We start from the raw sequence: 21655 nt of genomic DNA, 5'->3' as shown, positions 1-21655 counted from the left end.
TTCCTTAGGTAGTTTGATATTCCCTCTTTTCACCTTATTCTCTCTTATCTGTGGCTGGTCTTGGTGCCATGATGTTGATGGTCAGTTGAATGCACGAAGTTCTCCTTTAAAGACCAGGAAAGGGCTCTTTTCATATCTGGAACATATCTCTGTGCTTGGTTGGAAATTAACTCATGTCATGTCAGACAATCTTATGCATTTTTCTTCAGAAGTCCCACTGAGGTCTCAGGTAAGTGAGTCCTGTCTGGTGACTAGGGAAAACATTGACATAGTGGACATAACAGAAACCTGGTGGAATGGGGAAAATCAGTGGGATACCGCAATCCCGGGCTATAAACTCTACAGGAGGGACAGGAAGGGGTGTGTTGGAGGTGGGGTGGCCATTTATGTTAAGGAAGGGATAGAATCCAGCAAAGAGGCGGATTGAAGGCGGGTCCGACTCCACTATAGAATCTCTGTGGGTTAAATTACCAGGCCTGAGGAACAATGTAATACTGGTGGTGTACTATCATCCTCCAGACTAGAAACCTGAAGGGGACCTTGAAATGAGGAAACAGATCAGGGAGGTGACAAGGAGGGACAGGGTTGTAATCATGGGGGACTTCAATCCTTACATCGACTGGGTCAATTTGTGTTCTGGTCACGAAAAGGAGACCAGATTTCTTGACATGCTAAATGACTGTGCCTTAGAGCAGCTAGTCATGGAGCCCACCAGAGGACAGGTGACTCTGGATTTAATATTGTGTGGTACTCAGGACTTGATCAGAGATGTCAATGTTACTGAGCCATTGGGGAACAGTAATCATGCTGTAATCCATTTCGACATGCATGTCAGGGGAAAAATACCAGGCAAATCTGTCACAAAAATCCTTGACTTCTGACAAGCGGATTTCCCTCAAATGAGGAGGCTGGTTAGAAGGAGGTTGAAAGGGAAGGTAAAAAGAGTCCAATCTCTCCAGAGTACATGGAGGCTGCTTAAAACAACAGTAATAGAGAGCCCAGCAGAAGTGTAGACCGCAAAGGAGGAAGGGCTTGACTAAGTCCAGGTGGGTGCCCGCATGGCTAACCAGCCAAGTTAGAGAGGCCGTAAAGGGCAAGGAAGCTTCCTTCCATAAATGGAAGTCTTGCCCTAATGAGGAGAATAAAAAGGAACATAAACTGTGGCAAAAGAAATGTAAGAAGGTGATAGGGGAGGCCAAGAGAGACTATGAGGAGCACATGGCCAGCAACATTAAGGGGAATAATAAAAGCTTCTACAAATATGTTAGAAGCAGGAAACCTGCCAGAGAAGCGGTTGGCCCACAGGATTGTGAGAGAGGGAAAGGGGAGATAAAAGGAGACTTAGAGATGGCAGAGAAATTAAATGAGTTCTTTGCATCTGTCTTCACAGCAGAAGACCTCGGGCAGATACTGCTGCCCAAATGGCCCTTCCTGACCAAGGAATTAAGTCAGACAGAAGTTAAAAGAGAAGATGTTTCAGACCTCATTGATAAATTAAAGATCAATGTCACCGGGCCCTGATGCATCCACCCAAGAGTTATTAAGGAATTGAAGAATGAAGTTGCAGATCTCTTGATTAAAATATGCAACTTGTCCCTCAAAACGGCCACGGTGCCAGAGGATTGGAGGATAGCAAATGTCACACTGATTTTTAAAAAGGGAAAGAGGGGGGACCCAGGAAACTATAGGCCGGTCATCCTAACATCTATACCGGGTAAGATGGTAGAATGCCTCATCAAAGATAGAATCTCAAAACACATAGACGAACAAGCCTTGCTGAGGGAGAATCAATATGGCTTCTGTAAGGGTAAGTCTTGCATCACGAACCTTTAAGAATTCTTTGAAAAGGTCAACAGGCATGTGGATGCGGGAGAACCAATGGACATTATATATCTGGACTTTCAGAAGGCGTTCGACACGGTCCCTCACCAAAGGCTACTGAGAAAACTCAACAGTCAGGGAGTTAGAGGGCAGGTCCTTTCCTGAATTGAGACCTGGTTGAAGACCAGGAAACAAAGAGTGGGTGTCAGTGGGCAATTTTCACAATGGAGAGAGGTGAAAAGCAGTGTACGGATCTGTCCTGGGACCGGTACTTTTCAACCTCTTCGTAAATGACCTGGAGACAAGGTTGAGCAATGAGGTGGCTAAGTCTGCAAACAACACCAAACTTTTCTGAGTGGTGAAGACCAGAAATCATTGTGAGGAGCTCCAGAAGGATCTCTCCAAACTGGCAGAATGAGCAGCAAAATGGCAGATGTGTTTCAACGTAAGTAAGTGTAATGTCATGCACATTGGGGCAAAGAATCAAAACTTCACATATAGGCTAATGAGTTCTGAGCTGTCTGTGACAGATCAGGAGAGAGATCTTGGGATGGTGGTGGACACCTCCATGAAAGTGTTGACCCAATGTGCGGCGGCAGTGAAGAAGGTCAATTCTATGCTTGGGATCATTAGAAAAGGTATTGAGAACAAAACGGCTAATATTATAATGTCATACAAATCTATGGTGAGGCCACACCTGGAGTATTGCATCCAGTTCTGGTCACCACAGCTCAAAAAGGACATAGTGGAAATGGAAAAGGTGCAAAAGAGAGCGACTAAGGGTGCAATCCTAACCAACTTACTAGCACTGACTTAGCTGCAGTGCAGTCCCCAAGCTAAGGTAACAAACATGCCCTTAGCTTGAGGAAGACCCCTTGATTACCTCCTCACTGCAGGATGCAGTGCACACCACACTGGCACAGCTATGTCGGTGCTGGAAAGTTGGTTAGGATTGCTCCCTAAGATGATTACTGGGCTGGGGCACCTTCCTTATGAGGAAAGGCTACAGCGTTTGGGCCTCTTCAGCCTAGAAGAGAGACGCCTGTGGGGGGACATGATTGAGACATACAAAATTATGCATGGGAAGGATAAAGTGGATAGAGAGATGCTCTTTACAAGCTCACATAACACCAGAACCAGGGGGCATCCACTAAAATTGAGTGTTGGGAGAGTTAGGACAGATAAAAGAAAATATTTCTTTACTCAGTGTCTGGTTTTTCTGTGGAACTCCTTGCCTCAGGATGTGGTGACGGCATCTGGACTAGATGCCTTTAAAAGAGGATTGGACATGTTTCTGGAGAAAAAATCCATTACGGGTTACAAGCCATAATGTGTATGTGCAACCTCCTGATTTTAGAAATGGGCTATGTCAGATGCAAGGGAGGGCACCAGGATGCAGGTCTCTTGTTATCTGGTGTGCTCCCTGGGGCATTTGGTGGGCTGCTGTGAGATACAGGAAGCTGGACTAGATGGGCCTATGGCCTGATCCAGTGGGGCTGTTCTTAGGTTCTTAAGTGTGCATAGGATTGCAGTCTTAACCTGCTTCAGTCATAATCCTTCACACGCACACACCCCTACAAACACTTTACTGTATTTCCCAATCATCTATTCAGAATCAAAAACCCAAAATGACCTGTGACTATCTTTGTATTTGGGCACAATAGACAGGTTTGTAAACATGTAATGTGTTCTGGTACTTTTCTTTTAATAGTAGCTTAGGGGTGCAAAAGAGAACTGCAGTGAGGGCAGTGTTGGGTGGGGTTTTAGGACTTTGTCCAACTATGGTTTTGCTTCCAATTCTATAGCTCCCCAACACTATTTAAGACAGAAGAAACATCTTCCACTGAAGGTCAGAGAGGATAGGTTGCAGGTTGGATCCAACTTTTATGTCAGTGTACATTATTCCTTCCTCCATTCCATAGATGCAGTTCAAGAATATTACAAAAGAGTTCTTTGTAATGTGGAGAATTTCAAGCCATCTTTTGTGAAATTTTGAGGTGCATAACTAGGTCATTGCATGAGTATATTACCATTAATATAACATTTCTGTTCTGCCTTCTCTTTCCAAAGTCTCATTAGATATATTTTTCCTGAATCAAAGCTGTGATTACATGTTTTTGCAAATGTTTCTGCTAATTATAAACCTAGTCTTTTAAAACATCTTTCAGGAAAGATTTGTTGGTAATTTTTAGGACTGATTCCAGGTTCTGTTGCCTCTTGTGCCACGACCTCCTTTTGCAGCTAATCTTTCTTAGAAGATGTTTTAAAAGACTAGATTTATCATCTTGGTTTATAAAATAGGGTTCACTGTCTAAAAGGGAGATGAACTTTGCTTGTTTATTTTAAATAAAAAGATGCAAGTGTTCAACTTCCTTAAGTAAGTTAATGCTTCGAAATGTTTTTGACTCTTTTCGTCAAAAACAACCATGGATACACTGCATATATTCAGACTCTATCTTTTTGGATATAGTCTGAATATATGACCTTTAAAGAAAGGTAATGACTTGTCCTAGTAGACCCCATAAATTTCAGAGTGAGGAAATTAGGAAGAGGCATGGGTGGTGTGGGATTCACAAATAACTAATAGCCCAATCCTGAGCTTTCTGGTGCCTGCTGGAGCAGTGTGCCAAAGTGGGTACTGCTGTATCCAGCGAGTGCTGGAAAGCAGTTGGAGATTTCCTCGGGGGAAAGGGAATTTTGTCCCCTTCCTGTGGGGAAAGCCCCAAGCCCCACAATGGAACTTCTCAAGACTGCGCCAGCTATTTTGCCAATGCAGAGTTGAGATGGAGCCTCACACAGAGTTCAGTATCCAGCGGAGCAGACCCCCATTGATCCCACCCCTCCCGCCCCAGTTCCTCCCCCTCCTACTCTCGTTCCACTGTCCCCCCATCCCCCAGAGGCCACACCGCTGCCTGACAGTTGAACCCTGGTGGTGGTGTGTCCTATTCCTGCTGATGCTGGGCCCAGAGCCTGACTGGCACTTGCCCAGTGCCAGCGCTCCTTACTCAGCTGGTGTTATAAATGTGCTTTATTGCCTGATTATGGCACCCAATACCCACACTAGGGCTCAGTGCCAGTGCTGGCCAGGATTGGGCCCTAACTCTCTGGAATCCTTGGATAATAGATGTCAGGCTCCATGTGGGGGCAGGGCAGTTGTCATCCATGGAGCTTTGTTCCCAGCCTCTCAGGCCTTCCCAGCAGGGGAAGAGGAGGCCTAACAAAGGCTGGAGGGAAGTGCCTCAGCTGGGTGCCCAGAGGGAGTGGGTGACAGCACCCTTCTCCTCCTCTGTCTCTTGAGGGTGGTGTTTGGCAGCAGGAACTGCTCCACGCCTTGCCCTCCTCTCCCTCATCAAAGGCTTCCCTTATGAAGTCCTCTCTGCTCCACCCTTCCTCCCTCTCCCTCTGTGAGAGCCTTACAGGGGCCTGGTGCTCTGGTCTCTGCGTCCCTTCTTTCCCTTGTATTTGGTGGAACAGGCGGCTGGGTGGGGGCGCCCAGGGTCCAGGCAGCCTCCCCTCCCTCCTCCTGCGACTTTTGCTGCCAGTTTGGGGTACCTCCCCCGGCCTCTTCAGGTAAGTTGGGGCAGGAGGGAAGCAGCCGACCCTGACAATAAGTAGCATTATTAATTTGCACAAATTTTGGTAATGCTGGATACCACACATAGTATTATTTGCAGTATTTGTAACCCAAGATGACAGCACTGGCTTCTGATGGGTGGGTCCCTTTAGGTAGCAATCCTTTGCAAACTTACTAGGGCAGCATTTCTCAGTCTGGGGGTTGGGACCCACTAGGTAGGTCGTGAGTCAATTTCAGGTGTGTCACCTAGTGCAGCTGCCATTGAAAATATGAGAAGATGGGATGCTGGAAAGGGGAATGGTGGTGTGGTTATTTTGCTTGTGTCAAGGTTGTGAATATTCTTTTTTCCTTTCTGATTCATTTTGCTTTTGGGAAATAGCTCAAAAATTACGCAACTTATTGCTGCATTTGCAGGAAAGCAGCAGGCTATGGAGTCATGATGGTGGTACTTCCACCGTATCTGACCATGGCATCACTTCTGGTGGATCCTGGACAGATTGTCATTCTAAAAAGTGGGTCCTGGTACTGAAAAGTTTGAGAACCACTGTACTAGGGAGTCAGCTGCGCTGGAAACAGTGGGCTTACCTCCAAATAAGCAAGTAACAAACAAGCTCTTAATGGCTCAGAACCAACTTGTTGAGCTAACAGCCTCTCTCTCTTTCAAGGAATAATGAGTGTTAATGACTTGCAGTCTGAATCTCACACTTCTGTTATGTCTAGCCAACTTGTTTTATTGAGATCAAGCAAGCATCAAAGCTCAATGCCTGTTATTTTGAAGACTCTCGGTACACAAGGATACAATTGCCCCATTCATTTCAGTTACTAATAGACTGTGGTAAGTTTTGTCAGTGTGCTAGGAAAGTTTATGGAAACTGCAGACTCTAAATGTTTACTGTCTTTGCTGACACTCTATATGGAAAAGTACCTTTAAAAATTGTTATATATTTCTCATAAGTCAGGAATGGGACATGAAAATCACTGCTTAAAAGATGGACTGTATGCAACTGATGAATCAATCAGCATTGGCAGAGTGCTGCTATTTGTATTACTTTAACAGGATTTTATGAATGCATGTAAAATAGATAACAACAACTAGGTATTTATATACCACCTTTCTGATCATCGGATTACTCCTCTGACTTTATTCAAGGTGGTTTACATAGGCAGGCGTTTCTAAATCCCTTGAGGGAATTTTTACAATCATAGAGGTTCTCTCTTTCAAGAACCAAGAACATTTCAGAATGGATCTTCCTGGTTTGGTCTCACTTCTGGCCTCCAGTTCTCCCACGCAGGCTGGCAAGCAGCTCCATCTCTCACATGGAGGGCAGCCAAGACGCTTCTTGCTCACACCAAGAGCAGGTGGAATCACTCAGCTTGGCTTGTCAGCTGCTTCAAGTTCTCACCATTCTCAGCGTCCTCGAACTGGCAACCTTCTGATGTTATCTTCGGGCTACGGAAGCTATACCCTCTAAACCAGACCTCTTACAAGATGAGTCTCTTGTAGTCAGTCTAATTGCCTAATAGAGGTCTCCACCTGTGAAGTCTTGACATAGCAGACACAGAGATGAAAATCTATTAAGCTGTATCTGGCTGCTGAAAATCTTGGATCTGATGCAGTAAACAAACAATAGAAAAATAATTTTGCTTTATTACATTCAGGTTGCTCAGCTCTTCCCATGGGCTACCACCAAGTACAAAGTCTCATTAAAACTAATGTTTTAATTCTGATCTCACAGAAGTTTGAGTGTCAGCAGCTTTTGTGAAAAGCTTTCCAGCAACTGTGTTTTCACAGCATGCCATATAGAAGTCTGGGATCTAATACAATATAACTGCAATTAGGCTGTCCTCTCTTTCCAAACAGCTACAGTCTCAAAGCGACTGGGTAGGTAGGAATCAGTCTCTGCAGAGCGTGTACAGTACAAGCTGGTATATTGCGCTGTAATATTAAACTGTAGTATTCTCACAGCCTGGGCATAATTCTGCATAATCACAGCAAGGTTTCACTCTGCACAAACCTGCACTGCTAATATTCTGATCCTAGAAGCAGAAACGTCACTTGGAAGACCCACTGATTTCAAATCAATTTGTTTGCAGCAATGGTGGATCACACTGCCAGGTCCAACTTACTGATGACTGGGGCAAAGCTCTGCACTGGGATCCCCATGATGTCTTAAGACCCGGTGCCATGCACTGAGTCAGACCACTGATCTATCTAGTTCAGGGCACACGAAATCCTAACCCCTTATGTCAGTGCTTTCCAGTACTGGCCTGGTGGTGCCAAGGGGACAAGTGCTGCATCCTGCTGTTGGGTGTCACTCATGGAGTCCTCCTCAAAGTAAGGGAATGTTTGTTTCCTTACCTCAGAGCTGCATTGCCCTTATGTCAGTGCTTTCCAGCACTGACATAAGGGGTTAGGATTGTGCCCTCAGTATAGTCTGCACTAGTTGGTGGCAGCTTTCCAAGTTTTCAGACAGGAATTTTCACAGTCCTATCTAGGGATACCAGGAATTTGAACCTATGACTATGTGCATGCAGAGCTTGTGCTAAACCACTGAACTACAATCCCAGCCCCGTTTCTAAACCTCCTCCCCCATGCATTCCCACCAACTCACCCAACCACTGTGGTTAACCTAAACCATGTATGCATTATTTCATGCATGCACTAGTCACAGACAGGCATTCATGTGGTTCAGAAAACTGCTGCTGGTTAATATCTGAAGCAGGTCTCCGCAATGAAAGGGTGAACAGCATGAACCAAATCTCAAATATCTTGGGGGTAAAAGTTCAGTATTCTGCAAACTGCCCTCTATAGCCATTGCCAGGTTCCTTGTCTCTAATCCTAACCTCTAGCATTCCCTCTCTCCTTTATTATAACAGAAATCACAATCATGCCCTCTGAAAAATTACATCCCAATCCTAATTACATTTCCTGTGCTGTTGTAGCCATGCCAATGGGGTATGGGCTACATCCTACAAATGGGGAAGGGAGTCACAGAGACCTCCTCAAGGTTAAGGAGTGTTTGTTCCCTTACCTCAGGGTTGCATTGTAGCTGCATTGGCGCTGGGCTGTTATTATAGCAGTGTAAAACATCTTTGTGTTACAATTGCAAGATGATCTATTCAACTAAATATAGAATCACATGCATTGTTTTCAAGCTGCATGTAGATTGTATACCTGCAGGCAGGAGATGTTCTTCATTGCTTCATTGCTATACTTAATTGCAGTGCATAATTGCTCTAGTATTTGTAGCATTATCACCTCTTAATATTCATTTGGAGTGCCACAGTGGTCCAGCAGAACCAGCCAGGTTGAGTTCTCACAGATGATTCAATTTTGAGACCACTCCAGACCACTCCACATCACATATGGCAATATAGGATTGATCTCCTGGTGCCAGGAGCATGATATTAATTGAGTGACCCATGGATCATTTCCGTCTTTTTTTTTTCTTATTTGATCTCCAATTTAGGAATAAACAGAATTTTTAAAGAACTATTCCAAATGTCAAGCCATAAAAGTTGTCATTAAAGTATAATTCTAGACATGTGTACGTATGTCTGTATATAACATCATTATTGATAACATTATATCAATAGTTATAGTAAGCAAAGCATGTGTACAGATGTAGGTATTTGACCTCCTTTGTCCAGAAGGATTATCTAACAGGATGCAACTTGAGCTCAAGTTGCTCAAAGGTCATGCCTAAGACTTCCTGGTACCTGAAGTGGCACACCAAATATTGCCCTCTGTGGCTGCACCTTGCCTTGCCAAATGCCACACCATCACCCAGGGGTGCATTAGCCCTTGTCACCACTACTCTTTTTCTCATTCCCTGAGTTTGTAAAGAAAGGGGAGAATGGAGCAGAAGAGGAAGTTTGAAGGAAAGTGGTGGGTTTTCTAGAGAGTGGGAAGAGGAGGAGAAGTGGTATATGTGGACCAAGGCAAGCAGCAGGCACTCCTGCCAATCTGATGCTTGAGGCAGCTGCTTCAGTTGGTCTCATGAATGAGTTGTTCCTGGCCACTTTTCATAAAGTTGTATAATGGCCTGTGACTGATGGACTCAAATTGTGGGCAGACTCCGGGGTGGATGGGAAAAGGGCAGGGCTGCTGAAAGCTGGCATTGGGTCTGGGGCAAGATGCTTGATTGGCCCCCCCTTCCTAAATTTTCACTTTAATTGTACTAATACATGTTGGTCCTTATGGAGAAGACTTGGGCTGCATTTCCTCTACAGCTGTAATTCACTTTCAATGCACTTGTGTAGTAGTTATCTACACAGGCGCTGGGCTTAGCCTTAGTAACATGGCAACCGGTAGGCAGGCAAACCTGCTGCTCCCCCACTCAGGCACACCAGAGTGGGGCCAGTTTGCTGAGTCTTCGCCCAGTAGCTTGTAAACAAAGGATGTTATGAAGAAGCGCATATCTCAGGAATGTGTATTGCGGTCAAGCCAGAGCCAGCAGGTTTCTTAGCAGTGCAGATTTCAGCAACCTTCAGTAATTTTCCCTAGTGTCATCATGTGTTTTGAGAATGAATAAAAGTCTGAGGAAGCTAGCCGGGAGGACGGACTTCTCTCTCAATCTCATACCGTCCTACTTCCGGCTTAGCTCTCCCTGCATCAACCCTCTGAATGTCTGCTGTGTCTCTCATTGCTCTAACTTCTTGCTGCTCGAGTTCTAACTTTCAAACCCTCAGAGTGCTTCTGCTTTTAGCACTCTTCCTCAGGCACCAAGGTTCTAAACCCTGGGTGCTTCCCAAGTAGCATTGCGTTACTACACACTTGTATTCCTCCAGTTCATTCTGGAGGAAGGACAGGACAGGACTATCGTTTGTTAAGGAATCTGAGAGCTCTTTGAGTTAGAAACTACCAGGGCTGGGAACTCAAGTCAGGTGACTCAGACTCTAGTCACAAAAATGCATGTTTTTGGCTGACTCATGAACTTGTGAGTCGCGCGTGTGAAAGACTCAGAAAAACACTCAAGTCGAGGACCCCTTGAATCTACACTCGTCCCCATACATGTCTGTCTGTGTCTAGGTGTGTTTGCTTACTGTTTTTGTGGCATGAAAAACTCATGGGGCCATCATTCGGACTAGGTGAGCGACAGGAAGTTTCCAGCCACAAGGCAGGGAAGAGTTAATGTTTGCATTTGCATCTGACGGGGGGGGGCAGGAGTGGGCTCTCTGGCCAGTTTCTGATAGGAAGGAAGGAACCGATGATCATTGGACAGATGTCTGATATTTTCTTTGGCTGAGGTACGGCAGAAGGAGGAACCAAAGGGGTCTTGCCTTACAATTGGCTACAGAATCCAAGGGGGGGGGGGGAAGGCAGGAGCGGACTATCTTGACCATCTCTGAGAAAAACCAATGGTCCTGAGATCTGATATTTTCTTTGGCTGAGGTAGGAAAGGAGGAGGATCCAAGGGGATTCTTGACTTATGATTGACTGCAGAAGCCTAGGGAGGGGGAGGGAAGTTTCTTCCCTGGACAAATGAAGGAGAAGGTGGGAGGGGGAGGCAGTTCCTAGCCATCCCGGAGAAATTCGTGGTGTGGCTGCAGCAGGCTCATTGAATGACCAGCTGCAGTGGGACTACTTCTGAGTAGAGCTGCCAAGGATTGGATTTTCCTGGTAAGCCTCACAGCTGCCACACATGACCCTCTTCCTTACTGCTGCTTCTGTCCCAGCTCTCTTGAAGTCCGTCCCACTCCCTCCCGTCCTGTTTACAGATGGGTGAGGACAGCAGGGAGTATTTAAAGAAAACTCCCACACACCCACACACACAGCCTCTAGCAGCAGTCCTGTTTTTTTCCATGGTGGGCTTTTTAGAGGAGGTGACTCGACTTGAATCTTTTAGTCACAAAAAGGCAACTTGGCAACTCGGAATGTGTCCCTGTTATGACTCATTTTCAAGTCAAGTCGCAGGGGGATGGTGACTCTAGACCAGCCATTTTCAGTCTTTTTCAGCTCATGGCACACTGACAAGACACTAAAGTTGTCAAGGCACACTACTAGTTTTTAATTATATTATTATGTTACAATTAATTTAATTAATATAACTAAGGGCACAATCCTAACCAGATCTACTCAGAAGTAAGTCCTATTTTGTTCAGTGTGGCTTACTCTCAGGAAAGTGTGGTTAGGACTGCAGCCTTAGATCATTACATGACAATGAAAGAAATTCCCAAGAATCTTGGAGAGGGAGGTGTATGTGGTTTCTGGAAAGGGTTTGAAGCAGGTCTGTTCAAACTGTTATCAATTGATATGCTCTGATATGCCAGGAGGTGTTGGCAAAGAGAGATGAGACTGAGCATACTGGAGGGACAGTGAGGAGATGTGGCTGAAACAAGTGCAGGATTCACTGTGGGGGAGGGAGAGGGAGCGGGAGAGAGAGAAAGAATGAATGGGAAGCAACTGGTTTTGAACTTTGGAAGGTGGGGAAGAGGGAGGGGTGGGGAGGGGCAGTCAGAGGGGTTAACTTCAATTATGATGGGGGGATGTGTGTGCAGGAAGGGAGGAGGTGGGGGGGAAGAAAAGCATCACTTGCCTGCTCATTTATTCAAGAAGGAGTGCAACCAACCAAGCCTCTGTATGTCTACTCAGAAGTAAGCCCCATTATAGTCAATGTGGCTTACTCCTAAGTAAGTGTGGATAGCATTGTGGCCCAGCGCCCCCTGCCAAAGTCTTGCCAGGGGATGCAACACAGGGAGGGTCACTTTGGGGCATTACAGGCAAGGAAAAGGGTCTCTCCAGGATCCTTTCCAGTCAGCTGCTTCTGGCTCCTACCTGCTTCCACTGTCAGGCTCGCTCTCGCTCTCGCCGCTCACCCTCACTCCCTCCACGTTCTGCCTGGAGGAAGCTCTTCCAGGCTTCTCTAGCTGCCTGACTGGCTCCCCAATCAGCACACGGGGCAGGCACCAGCAACAGCAGGAGTGTCCAAGCCCCTTCGCGGCTGCCTCTTTCTCTCCTGCTGCCATGCGAGGCTCCAAGCAGTTGCTTCTCTTGCATGAGCAGCAGCTGCCTGCTGACTGCCGCTGCTCCCTGCTGCCGCCGCCTGACTCCTTGGCCCCGCAGCACACCTGAGGCAGCCTCATGACACACTAGTGTGCCACGGCACAGCGGTTGAAAACCACTGCTCTAGACTCAACTTCAGCCAAGCTGCGCTAGATTTGCCCATCCCTAGAAATCATAGTCTCCAAAATATATTGGGGAAATAGAAGTACATTGAAAGTGGATTAAAGTTGTAGTGGAAATGCAGCCCTGAATAGTCTTGAGATTGAGGTACCCAAATTTATTTTGTAATAAATTTGTTTTGTGTTGTATATTTTGTATTGTCATGGTCTGGGCCTCCTGGAAGACCAGGCCCCAGAAATTTTGCCCCCCTCTTATCAGGCCTGTGGAAGGGAATTGCAGATATTGGCACTCTGGGGGTGACCCACAGATTTCTGAGAAACACTGGCCTAACACTACCACCTGGCATTATCCACTGGACCTTGGACCCATAGCTAAGATGACCTTCATTTTCAGCCACTCGGAAGAATCATGACTTGCAGAATATGGCAAAAAACTTGCAAGTGCTGACACTAAAAGATTAGTGCTCAGACTCCTGGCCTTTAACTAAGGCAGCCTTCTGATTAACAAGGATGGGGTGTGACTTGGATGACTTGGACTCAAACTGCGAAAACATGTTTTTCATGACCCGTACGGAAAAGCTCGAGTCACACATGTGGACACTGACTCAGAGGTTTTACCCTAAAAATGTAGATGCAGTTTTGTATGTGCTTGCAACTCTGTTTTGTGTGTGTGCTTGCTTCTTGCTTTTTTTTTTTCACCGTTTCTGCGTGACTTGTTTCTCAAAAAGACTGACGAGTCAAAATAACTTAAAAAATGGTTCTGGATGAGTTGCGATGGCTACCCATTATGACTCGTGGGCAACTTGAGTCAAGGGGGGCAGAGACTCAAGAGTTGGTGTGTGACTCCGGCATATCCCTAAGCACCTTGATTAGTTCTCTTAGAGTTACCAGTAATCATTGGGGTCTTGCTGTGCAACAGATTAATATTGTTGCTTCCTGCTGCCTCTGGCCTTTCTTCTCCATAAGCTAAAGCAAACAGGATTTCAGATTTGCGTTATGGAAGAGAGGAGTGGGTAAACTCCACTGTGGAAGAGTGGAAGAGAGGAGTGGGTAAATGAACCAATCAAGTGGTAAGGTGGCATGCATAATGACTGCACTGGACTTCTTAATTGTACAGGCATGATCTGGAGGTCATCATTTGCTAGCTTGATGACATTTCTGCATCTCTTCTTTCAAAAGCACATTGAGACTATAACCTAATCAAAAAGAAAAAGATGTTCTGAGGGAATTTGTTTTATTGGTTTCTTCATTTAAAAAATGCTTAAACTCACATTGTTTGGAGAAAATATAGCAACAGTATTTGAATGGAAATCCTGTTTTCCAGCTACATGTACAGTGCAGTGTAATGCAGACTGAGATGCTTCTAAGCTCATTGAAATCAATGGGCTTTAGTGCATCTAACTGTATATAGGACAGGGCTGTTAATCTCTTAATAGCCTTAATAAAACTCTATATGCTTTCAATTAGTAACAAACTAATGGAAGACAATGATTCATATTGCAGATTACACCACAGGATAACTATTGTTATCAAGATTAAAAGTTTCAGCTTGCGTACATGTTCATGATGTAGCCCAAAAAAGATCATCTTTTGCAAAGAAAGCCCTCCTGTCAAGAAAATGAACCAATTCTCATCAGAGAATTGAACCAAACTTGAACCCAAGAACTGGTTCAGAGATGTGATGCTTTTTTTCAGTGAACTGGAACTGATATGAACCAGAAACTAACATATCTTGATTGCCTTGAACCTTAACTGAAACTACTGAACTCCTATGCAGAAAAAACTTGTAACTAGTTCAAAATAAGTGTTTCAGTAATTGGGTACTCAATTATCAATTTTATGATTGATGTTTTATTTGCCAGTTGTTTTCAACCCTGCTTTATGCATTGTGTTTGCAAAAATTTTAAAACATCCAAAGTAAACAGTAAATAATAGTAACTATTTTTTCCTCACATCAAATAATAGTGAATATGGCATTCATTTTACAGAATCCAATTGCAAGCTAAAACAGTTAATATGAAATATACCTAAACCAGTTCTAAACCAGTTTAAAGTGTCTGAGCCCAGTAGTGTAGCAAGAGCAGGAGCAAAATGGTAGGTGCCACAACGCGCCATGTGGGTGGCCCCTCCCACTCACCACTTGAGCCATTCCAGGAAGCTATGGCAATGTGCAGGAGACACCGTTTGGTTCAGTAAAGAACCTGCATGTTGTGGTCACTCCCTGGAATGGTTCTGACGGCAAGTGGGAGGGGCCGTCTACACAGCATGGTGCTGTCATGTCTTCACATCACTTCGACTACTTCCAGAATCGTGCTGAGAATGGCTGCAAGTTCACAGTCATTCTTGCAGCAGTTCTGCGCTGTTCTGGACCATCCCTCCTTTCCCTTCTTTTTCAAAGGGGGAAGAAGTGGGGGGTCCAGAACAGTGCAGAAAGGGTCCGAGAATGGCTGTGCAATTGCAGCCATTCTCTAAGCCTTTTGAGCTGCCTCCCTCCCTACTTTGGTTTAAAAAAAATAGCAGAGGAAGGGTGGCCACCACCAGAGCAGTTTGGACTGCCATCATGGCCACCCTCAGAGCTTTATCACACCACTCCAATGGCCATCTTCCCTCCTCCACTATTTTTTTAAAGTAGAGGAGGTGGCCCTGGCGACGGAGGGCAGGGGGAGCGATTTTGCTGCCCCTCTTGCATGGCGTCCTGGGGCTTTTGCCCGCCCTGCCCCCTAGGAATTCCAATGCAATCTGCCTTCCCCCCAATACAGTGCACCTTTTTTTGGGCACATTTGCACCAGCACAGGGGGAAAGCATAAGATTGGGCTATAAAAGACTCAAGGTGATCTTTTCAAAGTAATATAATATTCCACTGCACCCCTCCCATGAGCCACCCACATGGATTCTGTGTACATTCACCTCTAAAAGGTGAAATGTTCCTTCCTGAGAAGAAAAACCGCCTATTAAGATCCTTCCCATCTACTCTTTTGGCTCCAATCCCAGGTAATCCCCATACAATCCATACACTCTTTCTGCAAATTCTTCACACCTCTTGCAATGGAGCACTTTGATAGTTTGTCTCCTATGCCATTGGTCTATACCACTTCTGAAACCTACCTTTTCACTAGCATCTACTGCATCAAAGCTGGAAAAACAAAGCTCTAACCTCCCCCTAAAGATTTAGGGGAGGGAAAAACACAGCTTCTCTTTCCAAATGGCAAAGCAGAATTTGATTCTTCAGATGTTGTATGAGGGGTGGTGAGCTATGTAAACTGTAGCCAGAAGTTGGATTACAGATGCTTGGTTGTTTCACCTGCCTCCTGGTTTTGATCTTTCCTTCTTTTTATGAATTTAAGCACCATTTATAAATCTACAAAGAAATCCTATTCTAACCCTAAATGCATTTCCTTTGTTGCAGACTAAACACTCTATGTAAATGAGGAATTATTTTATTATTAGTGAAATTATGGCTCAGGCAAAAAGCACAGGTGTATTGTGGCACTCAGGACAAGCAAGCAACTTAATAAAGAAAGTATAAATAAGAATAACGATTGAACATTTACATTTTGCTTGTAAAATAGTTATATCCCAATCCTTCCTAAATCCCCATACGGAGATGCAGTGGCACCAGTGCAGTTTCTGTTGCATCCCATTGGGGATTTTAGGCTGTTAGAGAGCTCATTAGGGTAAGGAAGCATTTTTCCTCTTTCCCTCAATTAAACCCCAGCAGCCACAATGAGTCAATTCACACCTGTACTGGCAATATCACTGACTGTCTGTGTTGACCTGCACAGGAAGATAAGGCCAAGGAAGGGTTCTGGGATTAGATGTGTGCTACCACACATCTAATCCTCCACCCTCCCAGGCCTGATCTGCCCACCCCACCCCACCCCCTCCCCATTCTATGCTCCCCGCCCTCCACACACTCCCCTCTGCACCACCAAAACATGGATTCACATCCAGCCCACCCACAATTCTCTGAGTCGACAGGGCACAATGTTGGAGACAACCTGCAGTCTCCTGTGAATCCTTGCATGGATGAGCCAAAACTCAGGGAAGAGGCCACACCACCAGAAGTCAGTGGGCTGGTAGTAGACTCAGCAGCACAGAATCCTGAGCACATTTTTGATATGCAAGGAGAAGGTTGAAACCTCCTTTTGACAATTCCTCAAAGGATGAAGGCCTCTCCACCCTGGGGCAGCATTGCATGGGCTGGGCCAGATTAAGCAGGGGGTGGGGGGTGGGAGAGAGATAGACCCCAGAAAGGGGGGGGTCCAGAGCACTGCAGAGCCCATGGTGATGAGTTAGTCTCTGGACAGGCTACCTGAGGGCTACTCTGGGTCAGCAACTCTAGGGCTGAGATTGGCCAAGCTAAGGGAAGTAACCAGGGGACTGGTGGAGGTGGGTGAGGCAACGGCAACTCTCTCCCCAACACTGAACTATAAGGCCTGGTTTGGTCCCTGTTTGTTGACCAGCAACTCCTTTATCCTGCTGGCTTTTTACCTTTCTTAACCTCCTTGTTAACAAAAGCACATTACACTGTGGTTACCACCTCACTACCCCTTATTTATTTTATTTTTATTTATTTATAGATTTTATATCCTGCCTTTCTATCCCAACAAAGGAAAATATGTTCATAAAAAGTGCCATGCCTCCTGATGTCAGCATAAAAAGATTTTAAGACCCCGCTGAAAGGACTCTAAAAAGGGAGCTGTTCTCAGTTCCAGGGAGAAGGAATTCCACATACAGGGAGCCACCACCAAGGCCTTCTTTCTTGCTGCCATCCTCCTCAGCTCTGCTGGTGGCAGCACAGGTAGAAAGGGCCCTCTAATGACCTGAGTGGATGGGTTGGATTGTATGGAAGGAGATGGTCCCTCAAATACCGTGGACTAGTCAATACTAGCACTTTGAATTCAGCCTGGAAACGAACTGGTAGCCAGTGTAGCCGCTGAAGCAGGGCCCCAACTGAGTCAAACCGATGAGCCCCAGCAACCACACGGGTCTGCATTCTGCACTAATTGCCGTTTCTGGACCATCTTCAGAGGCAGCCCCAACTCAAGACCCCAACTTGATCTAAGCTCCTCTTTTGATCCTATAGGAATATTTATGGAAGTCAGTTTCCCTGAAATCAATGCAGATTACTTCTGTGTAAATGCCTCTATGACCTGGAGCTTAGACTGTATGAAGCATAGATCTTCATGAGCTCTGTAGGGCATAGAGTACTATTGGAACCCATTTCATATTGAAGGATAGTACTCTGCCCTGTCTGTGAAGATCTTCTTCTCTTAGAGCAGGGGTCTCCAAACTTTTTGGCCAGAGGGCCACATCAAATATCTGGCATGGTGTGGAGGTCGGAATAAAATTTAAATATAAAATTTAAATAAATAAATTAGAGATGGAACTTAGATAAGTGAATAAATGAATGAATGGGCTCATTCATTCCACCTCTCTGGCCCTGAGAACACCCTCCAGACACAATCAGAGCACAGTTCTGGTCATGTTCAGCTGAGTGGGCCACAGGCTTTCAGGAGACAAGAGGTTGGCTGTGAACTGGAAAGAGGCTGGCTGCGGGCTGCATCTGGCCCCCGGGCCGGGGTTTGGAGACACCTGTCTTAGAGCAACATCTACCTGAAAGGGGGGGAATGCAGTGAGTCCTTCCTTCAGAGCCATTTAAAGACAGCATCATTTCTTGTCCTCAGCAACCCATCAGGCATTGAACATGCAGCAGCCAGCAGGAAAATAATGCCTTTGAAGTTCCATTTGTTCTGACAGCCTCTGAATGAGGAACTAAAGTGCTTGGGACACAAGGAAGATTATGGATGTTTTTTCTCCTGTGAGAAAGGGCTTTTCTCAGAAATTACCTCGCCAGCCCACACAGAAGTGCATGGAAAGAACACAAGCCCTTCCCTCCCCCTCTGCTCCTTTTCCTCCTCCTCAGTCAGAGATGCCTCATCACCGCCTCAGGGTAAGCCCCCTCCTCTCCCCAGGGAAGAGCTTGAAGTAGGGAAAAGCGGGGGGGGGGGAGGCTCAGGCGCTGTCAATGCAACCAAGCAGGTGTCGCTGCCTCTTTTTGATCAGGAGCCTTCCTGCTCTCCCCCCCCCCCGGTAAAGGGGGGAGGAACAGGAGCTGCCCGCTTTCTGGCTCCCTCTGCACCCCCAAGGGGGGCTGGCAGCCCCGCTTGTAAAGCACGCCTGCGACCCCCCTCCCCCTCCCCAGGGGGGCTGCTTGGCCAGATTTTTTCGGCTTTACAAGCCTCGTCATTTCCGCCAGGCTCTCTCGAGCGAGCGCCAGAAGGGGGGAGGAGGAGCAGAGCAGGGAGAGCGCGCGCGACAAGCGTGCAGCTCGCGGAGGGAGCAGCTTTGGGAACACAGTGCAAGGAGAGGCGGCAGCGGCGAGGCGAGGGTGACTGGCGCTCCTGCTTGACTGAACCCTCCGCGCGCCGCTTGGGCGTCCCCCTCCGCCTTCAGCTGCAGTGGTGGCTGTCGCCCCTCGCCCGCGGGTCCGTGGGGGCGGCAGGCAAGAGGTGTCGGAGAGCGCAGCCCGCGTCCCCCGCTCCTCCACGCCGGGGCTGCAACATGAACTGAGCCCCCGGGGAGGCGCGCGCGCGCACAGCCAGCAGCAGCGGCAGAGGAGCCGCGGCCAGAGCAAGGGGAGGATTTGCCGCCCTCCGCCTTTGCAAGGAGCATCTTCCTCCTCCGGGCTTGCTGCTGCTGCTCCCCTCGCCGTCTCGTCTCGTGCTCTCCCTGGGCAGAAGCGGTCCATCGCCACCCACCGCGGGTCCCCACGAAGCCACCCGGACCCTCGCCCGCTTCACCTTCCCGCGGTCCTCCTCTTTGAAGCGGGGGGCGCACTTCGCGCAAAGTTTGCCCTCATGGCGCTCATTATGGAACCCGTGAGCAAGTGGACCCCCAGCCAAGTGGTGGACTGGATGAAAGGTAAAGGGGGAGCCGGGGCTGCTGGAGGGAAATGGGGGGCAGCATACAAATGGGGGGGCAGCTTTGCCTCTTGCTGATGGAACGGGGAGCTTCCCCCCATCCAGGGCGACCAGATCTCATGACCCCAAAGAGGAGCAGGCACCCCAGCATTAAGGCAGCCAAGGAAAATGCAGCACATAAAAGCTCCGAACGCTCCTGTATTGGTTTCAGGGGGTGAAGTTAAACAGTCGATTGCTTATCATGACATTAAAACTATATTGCCTATGATTTATTAATTGCAAGGAGGCCATGCGCATCCCTTACTCACAGGGGAAAGAAGGATGTTGAAATGCTTTTCCAGGACCCGAGGCTAAAAAAAAGGAGGACGCCTGGTTACCCCCCCCCCCAACATTGCACACCTTTCGTGGTGCTGTCATTTGCAAAGACGGCGTGAGGTCCAAGATGCGCCTTCCCAACGTTGGAGCAGAGCCGTGGGCTAGAACGATGATGATTACGGCGTGTCTTCTCGTTTCCTTCTTATGCCTTCCTTTCTCCCCGCCGGCTCCAGGGCAGGGCAACGAAGGGCTGGAGGGGCACCTGGCCGGAGGGACCAGCGCCGCCTACCTGCAGCATCCTCTGCACCTGGGAGGCTTCCCTGGTTGGTCACTGCAGGTGACCCGAGGTGGCCTCAAGTGTCATTACGCCGGGTGGGAGCCTGGTGTGCTCTCTGAGGCTGCAGTCCTAGCCACACTTAACTGGGAGTAAGCTCCATTCACTATAATGGGACTTACTTCTGAGTAGATATGCATAGGATTGAGTTCTGAGGTTGCAATCCTATTCACACTTTCCTGGGAGTAAGCCCAATTGACTAGAATGGGACTTACTTCTGACTAGACCTGCATAGGATTTTGAGAGCCCAATCTATGCATGTGTCCTCAGTACTCAGTTCCATTATAGTCAGTGGAGCTTACCCCCAGGAAAGCGTGGATGGGATTGCAGCCTCAGTCTAGGCAGCAACCAGACCTCTCTCTCCCTCTTCTGGCCTCACTATTTTAGCCTTTCGCTGTGTGATTTTGGTTCCCTACTCAGGCTGCAACCCTGTACACACTTACCTAGGAGTAAGCTCCATTGACTGTAATGGAAGTGAATGGACATGCATGGGATTGGGCACTTAGCTAGTACAGCAATTTGGCTGTGAGATTGTCTTCACTCTGAACATGGCATCCAAAGGAGCAGCTATTGAAAGTAATGGGGTTTGGGAGGAGATGCAGTGAGTGGCCTTACAAATCAGTCAGTCAATAAACCCTGGGAATAATCTGTCATCCCTTTGGAGTTGGAGAGGAAATGCAAGCTGACTGCCAAGGAGAGAGGGCAACCCCGAAGGCCAATAGGCCACATAGAACTGTAGAAGAATGCCTTGCAGTGTGGAGAGGAAGGGAGGGAGGAGGAGAATGACAAGGGAGATAATGGAGAGCAGGTGCCAGTGCACAGCAGTGCCTCTGGAGGAGAGGGACTGGAATGACAGCATGTCACTCTAGGGAGCAATGAATCTGGTGTCAGCATGACCTGGCATGGGAATAACCATCTTGTAAGGTGAGGGAACTCTGCAAAGCTCTTCATGGGGAACGAGGGCTGGAATAGCAGCCTCATGGGTCTTGAGCACAATGAAAGAGGGTTAAAATGGCAACTTCTGTATTTCTTAGAGTGTGTGCCTAAACCATGCAGTACTCCTTAGGGAGTAACAGTCTGGCATGCTTTATGATCATACGTGCAGTGACTTGTACTGCTGCTCATGGATGCTCCACTTGATTTTCCTGGTCGGAGATATCCTTGGTGCACCTGTACTCCCAAGGGATGCTGAGCTGTCATTTCATCCTACTCCATAACAGCAGCTGACAGCACACCCTCTCAGCAGCTGTCTTTCTGTTATTCCCTTGTAGCTCTTTTAACCCCACTAGCATGTCTTATTTTTCTCTCTTGTCAGGCATGCTTTTTCTTATACAGTGCAATCCTAAGTATGTTCCTTAAAAGTAAATCTCACTGAGATCAGTAGATTCCAAGTAAGAGTTTATAGAATTGTAACCTTGCTATGATTAGTGTCCTATATCTTTCATCATCAGTACTCGCAACAGTCATTCTGTGGTGTGTCCCCCATTTTTTGACTTACTGTATTCAGTTTGTCAGAAGCAGAGCTTCTCAGAGAACCTGGGCTTTGATGCTCAGTGTTTAATT

At 46.9% G+C, this 21655-nt stretch overlaps 1 protein-coding gene across 4 annotated transcripts in view; it reads left to right on the top strand.

Annotated features, from left to right (window-relative positions):
* The first annotated feature begins 19380 nt into the window (after positions 1–19380).
* CNKSR2 (connector enhancer of kinase suppressor of Ras 2) overlaps positions 19381–21655 on the top strand; it is a 202072-nt gene continuing 199797 nt past the window's right edge. For all 4 annotated transcript variants that reach the window (XM_066620486.1, XM_066620485.1, XM_066620484.1 and 1 more), the window contains exon 1: positions 19381–19444. In XM_066620486.1, coding sequence (XP_066476583.1) covers positions 19381–19444 — 64 coding nt within the window. The remainder of the gene's footprint in view (positions 19445–21655) is intronic.

The sequence above is a fragment of the Tiliqua scincoides genome, chromosome 3, assembly GCF_035046505.1.
Source record: "Tiliqua scincoides isolate rTilSci1 chromosome 3, rTilSci1.hap2, whole genome shotgun sequence".
NCBI classification, from domain to species: Eukaryota; Metazoa; Chordata; class Lepidosauria; order Squamata; family Scincidae; genus Tiliqua; species Tiliqua scincoides.
This window is presented reverse-complemented; position numbering and strand designations above follow the sequence as displayed.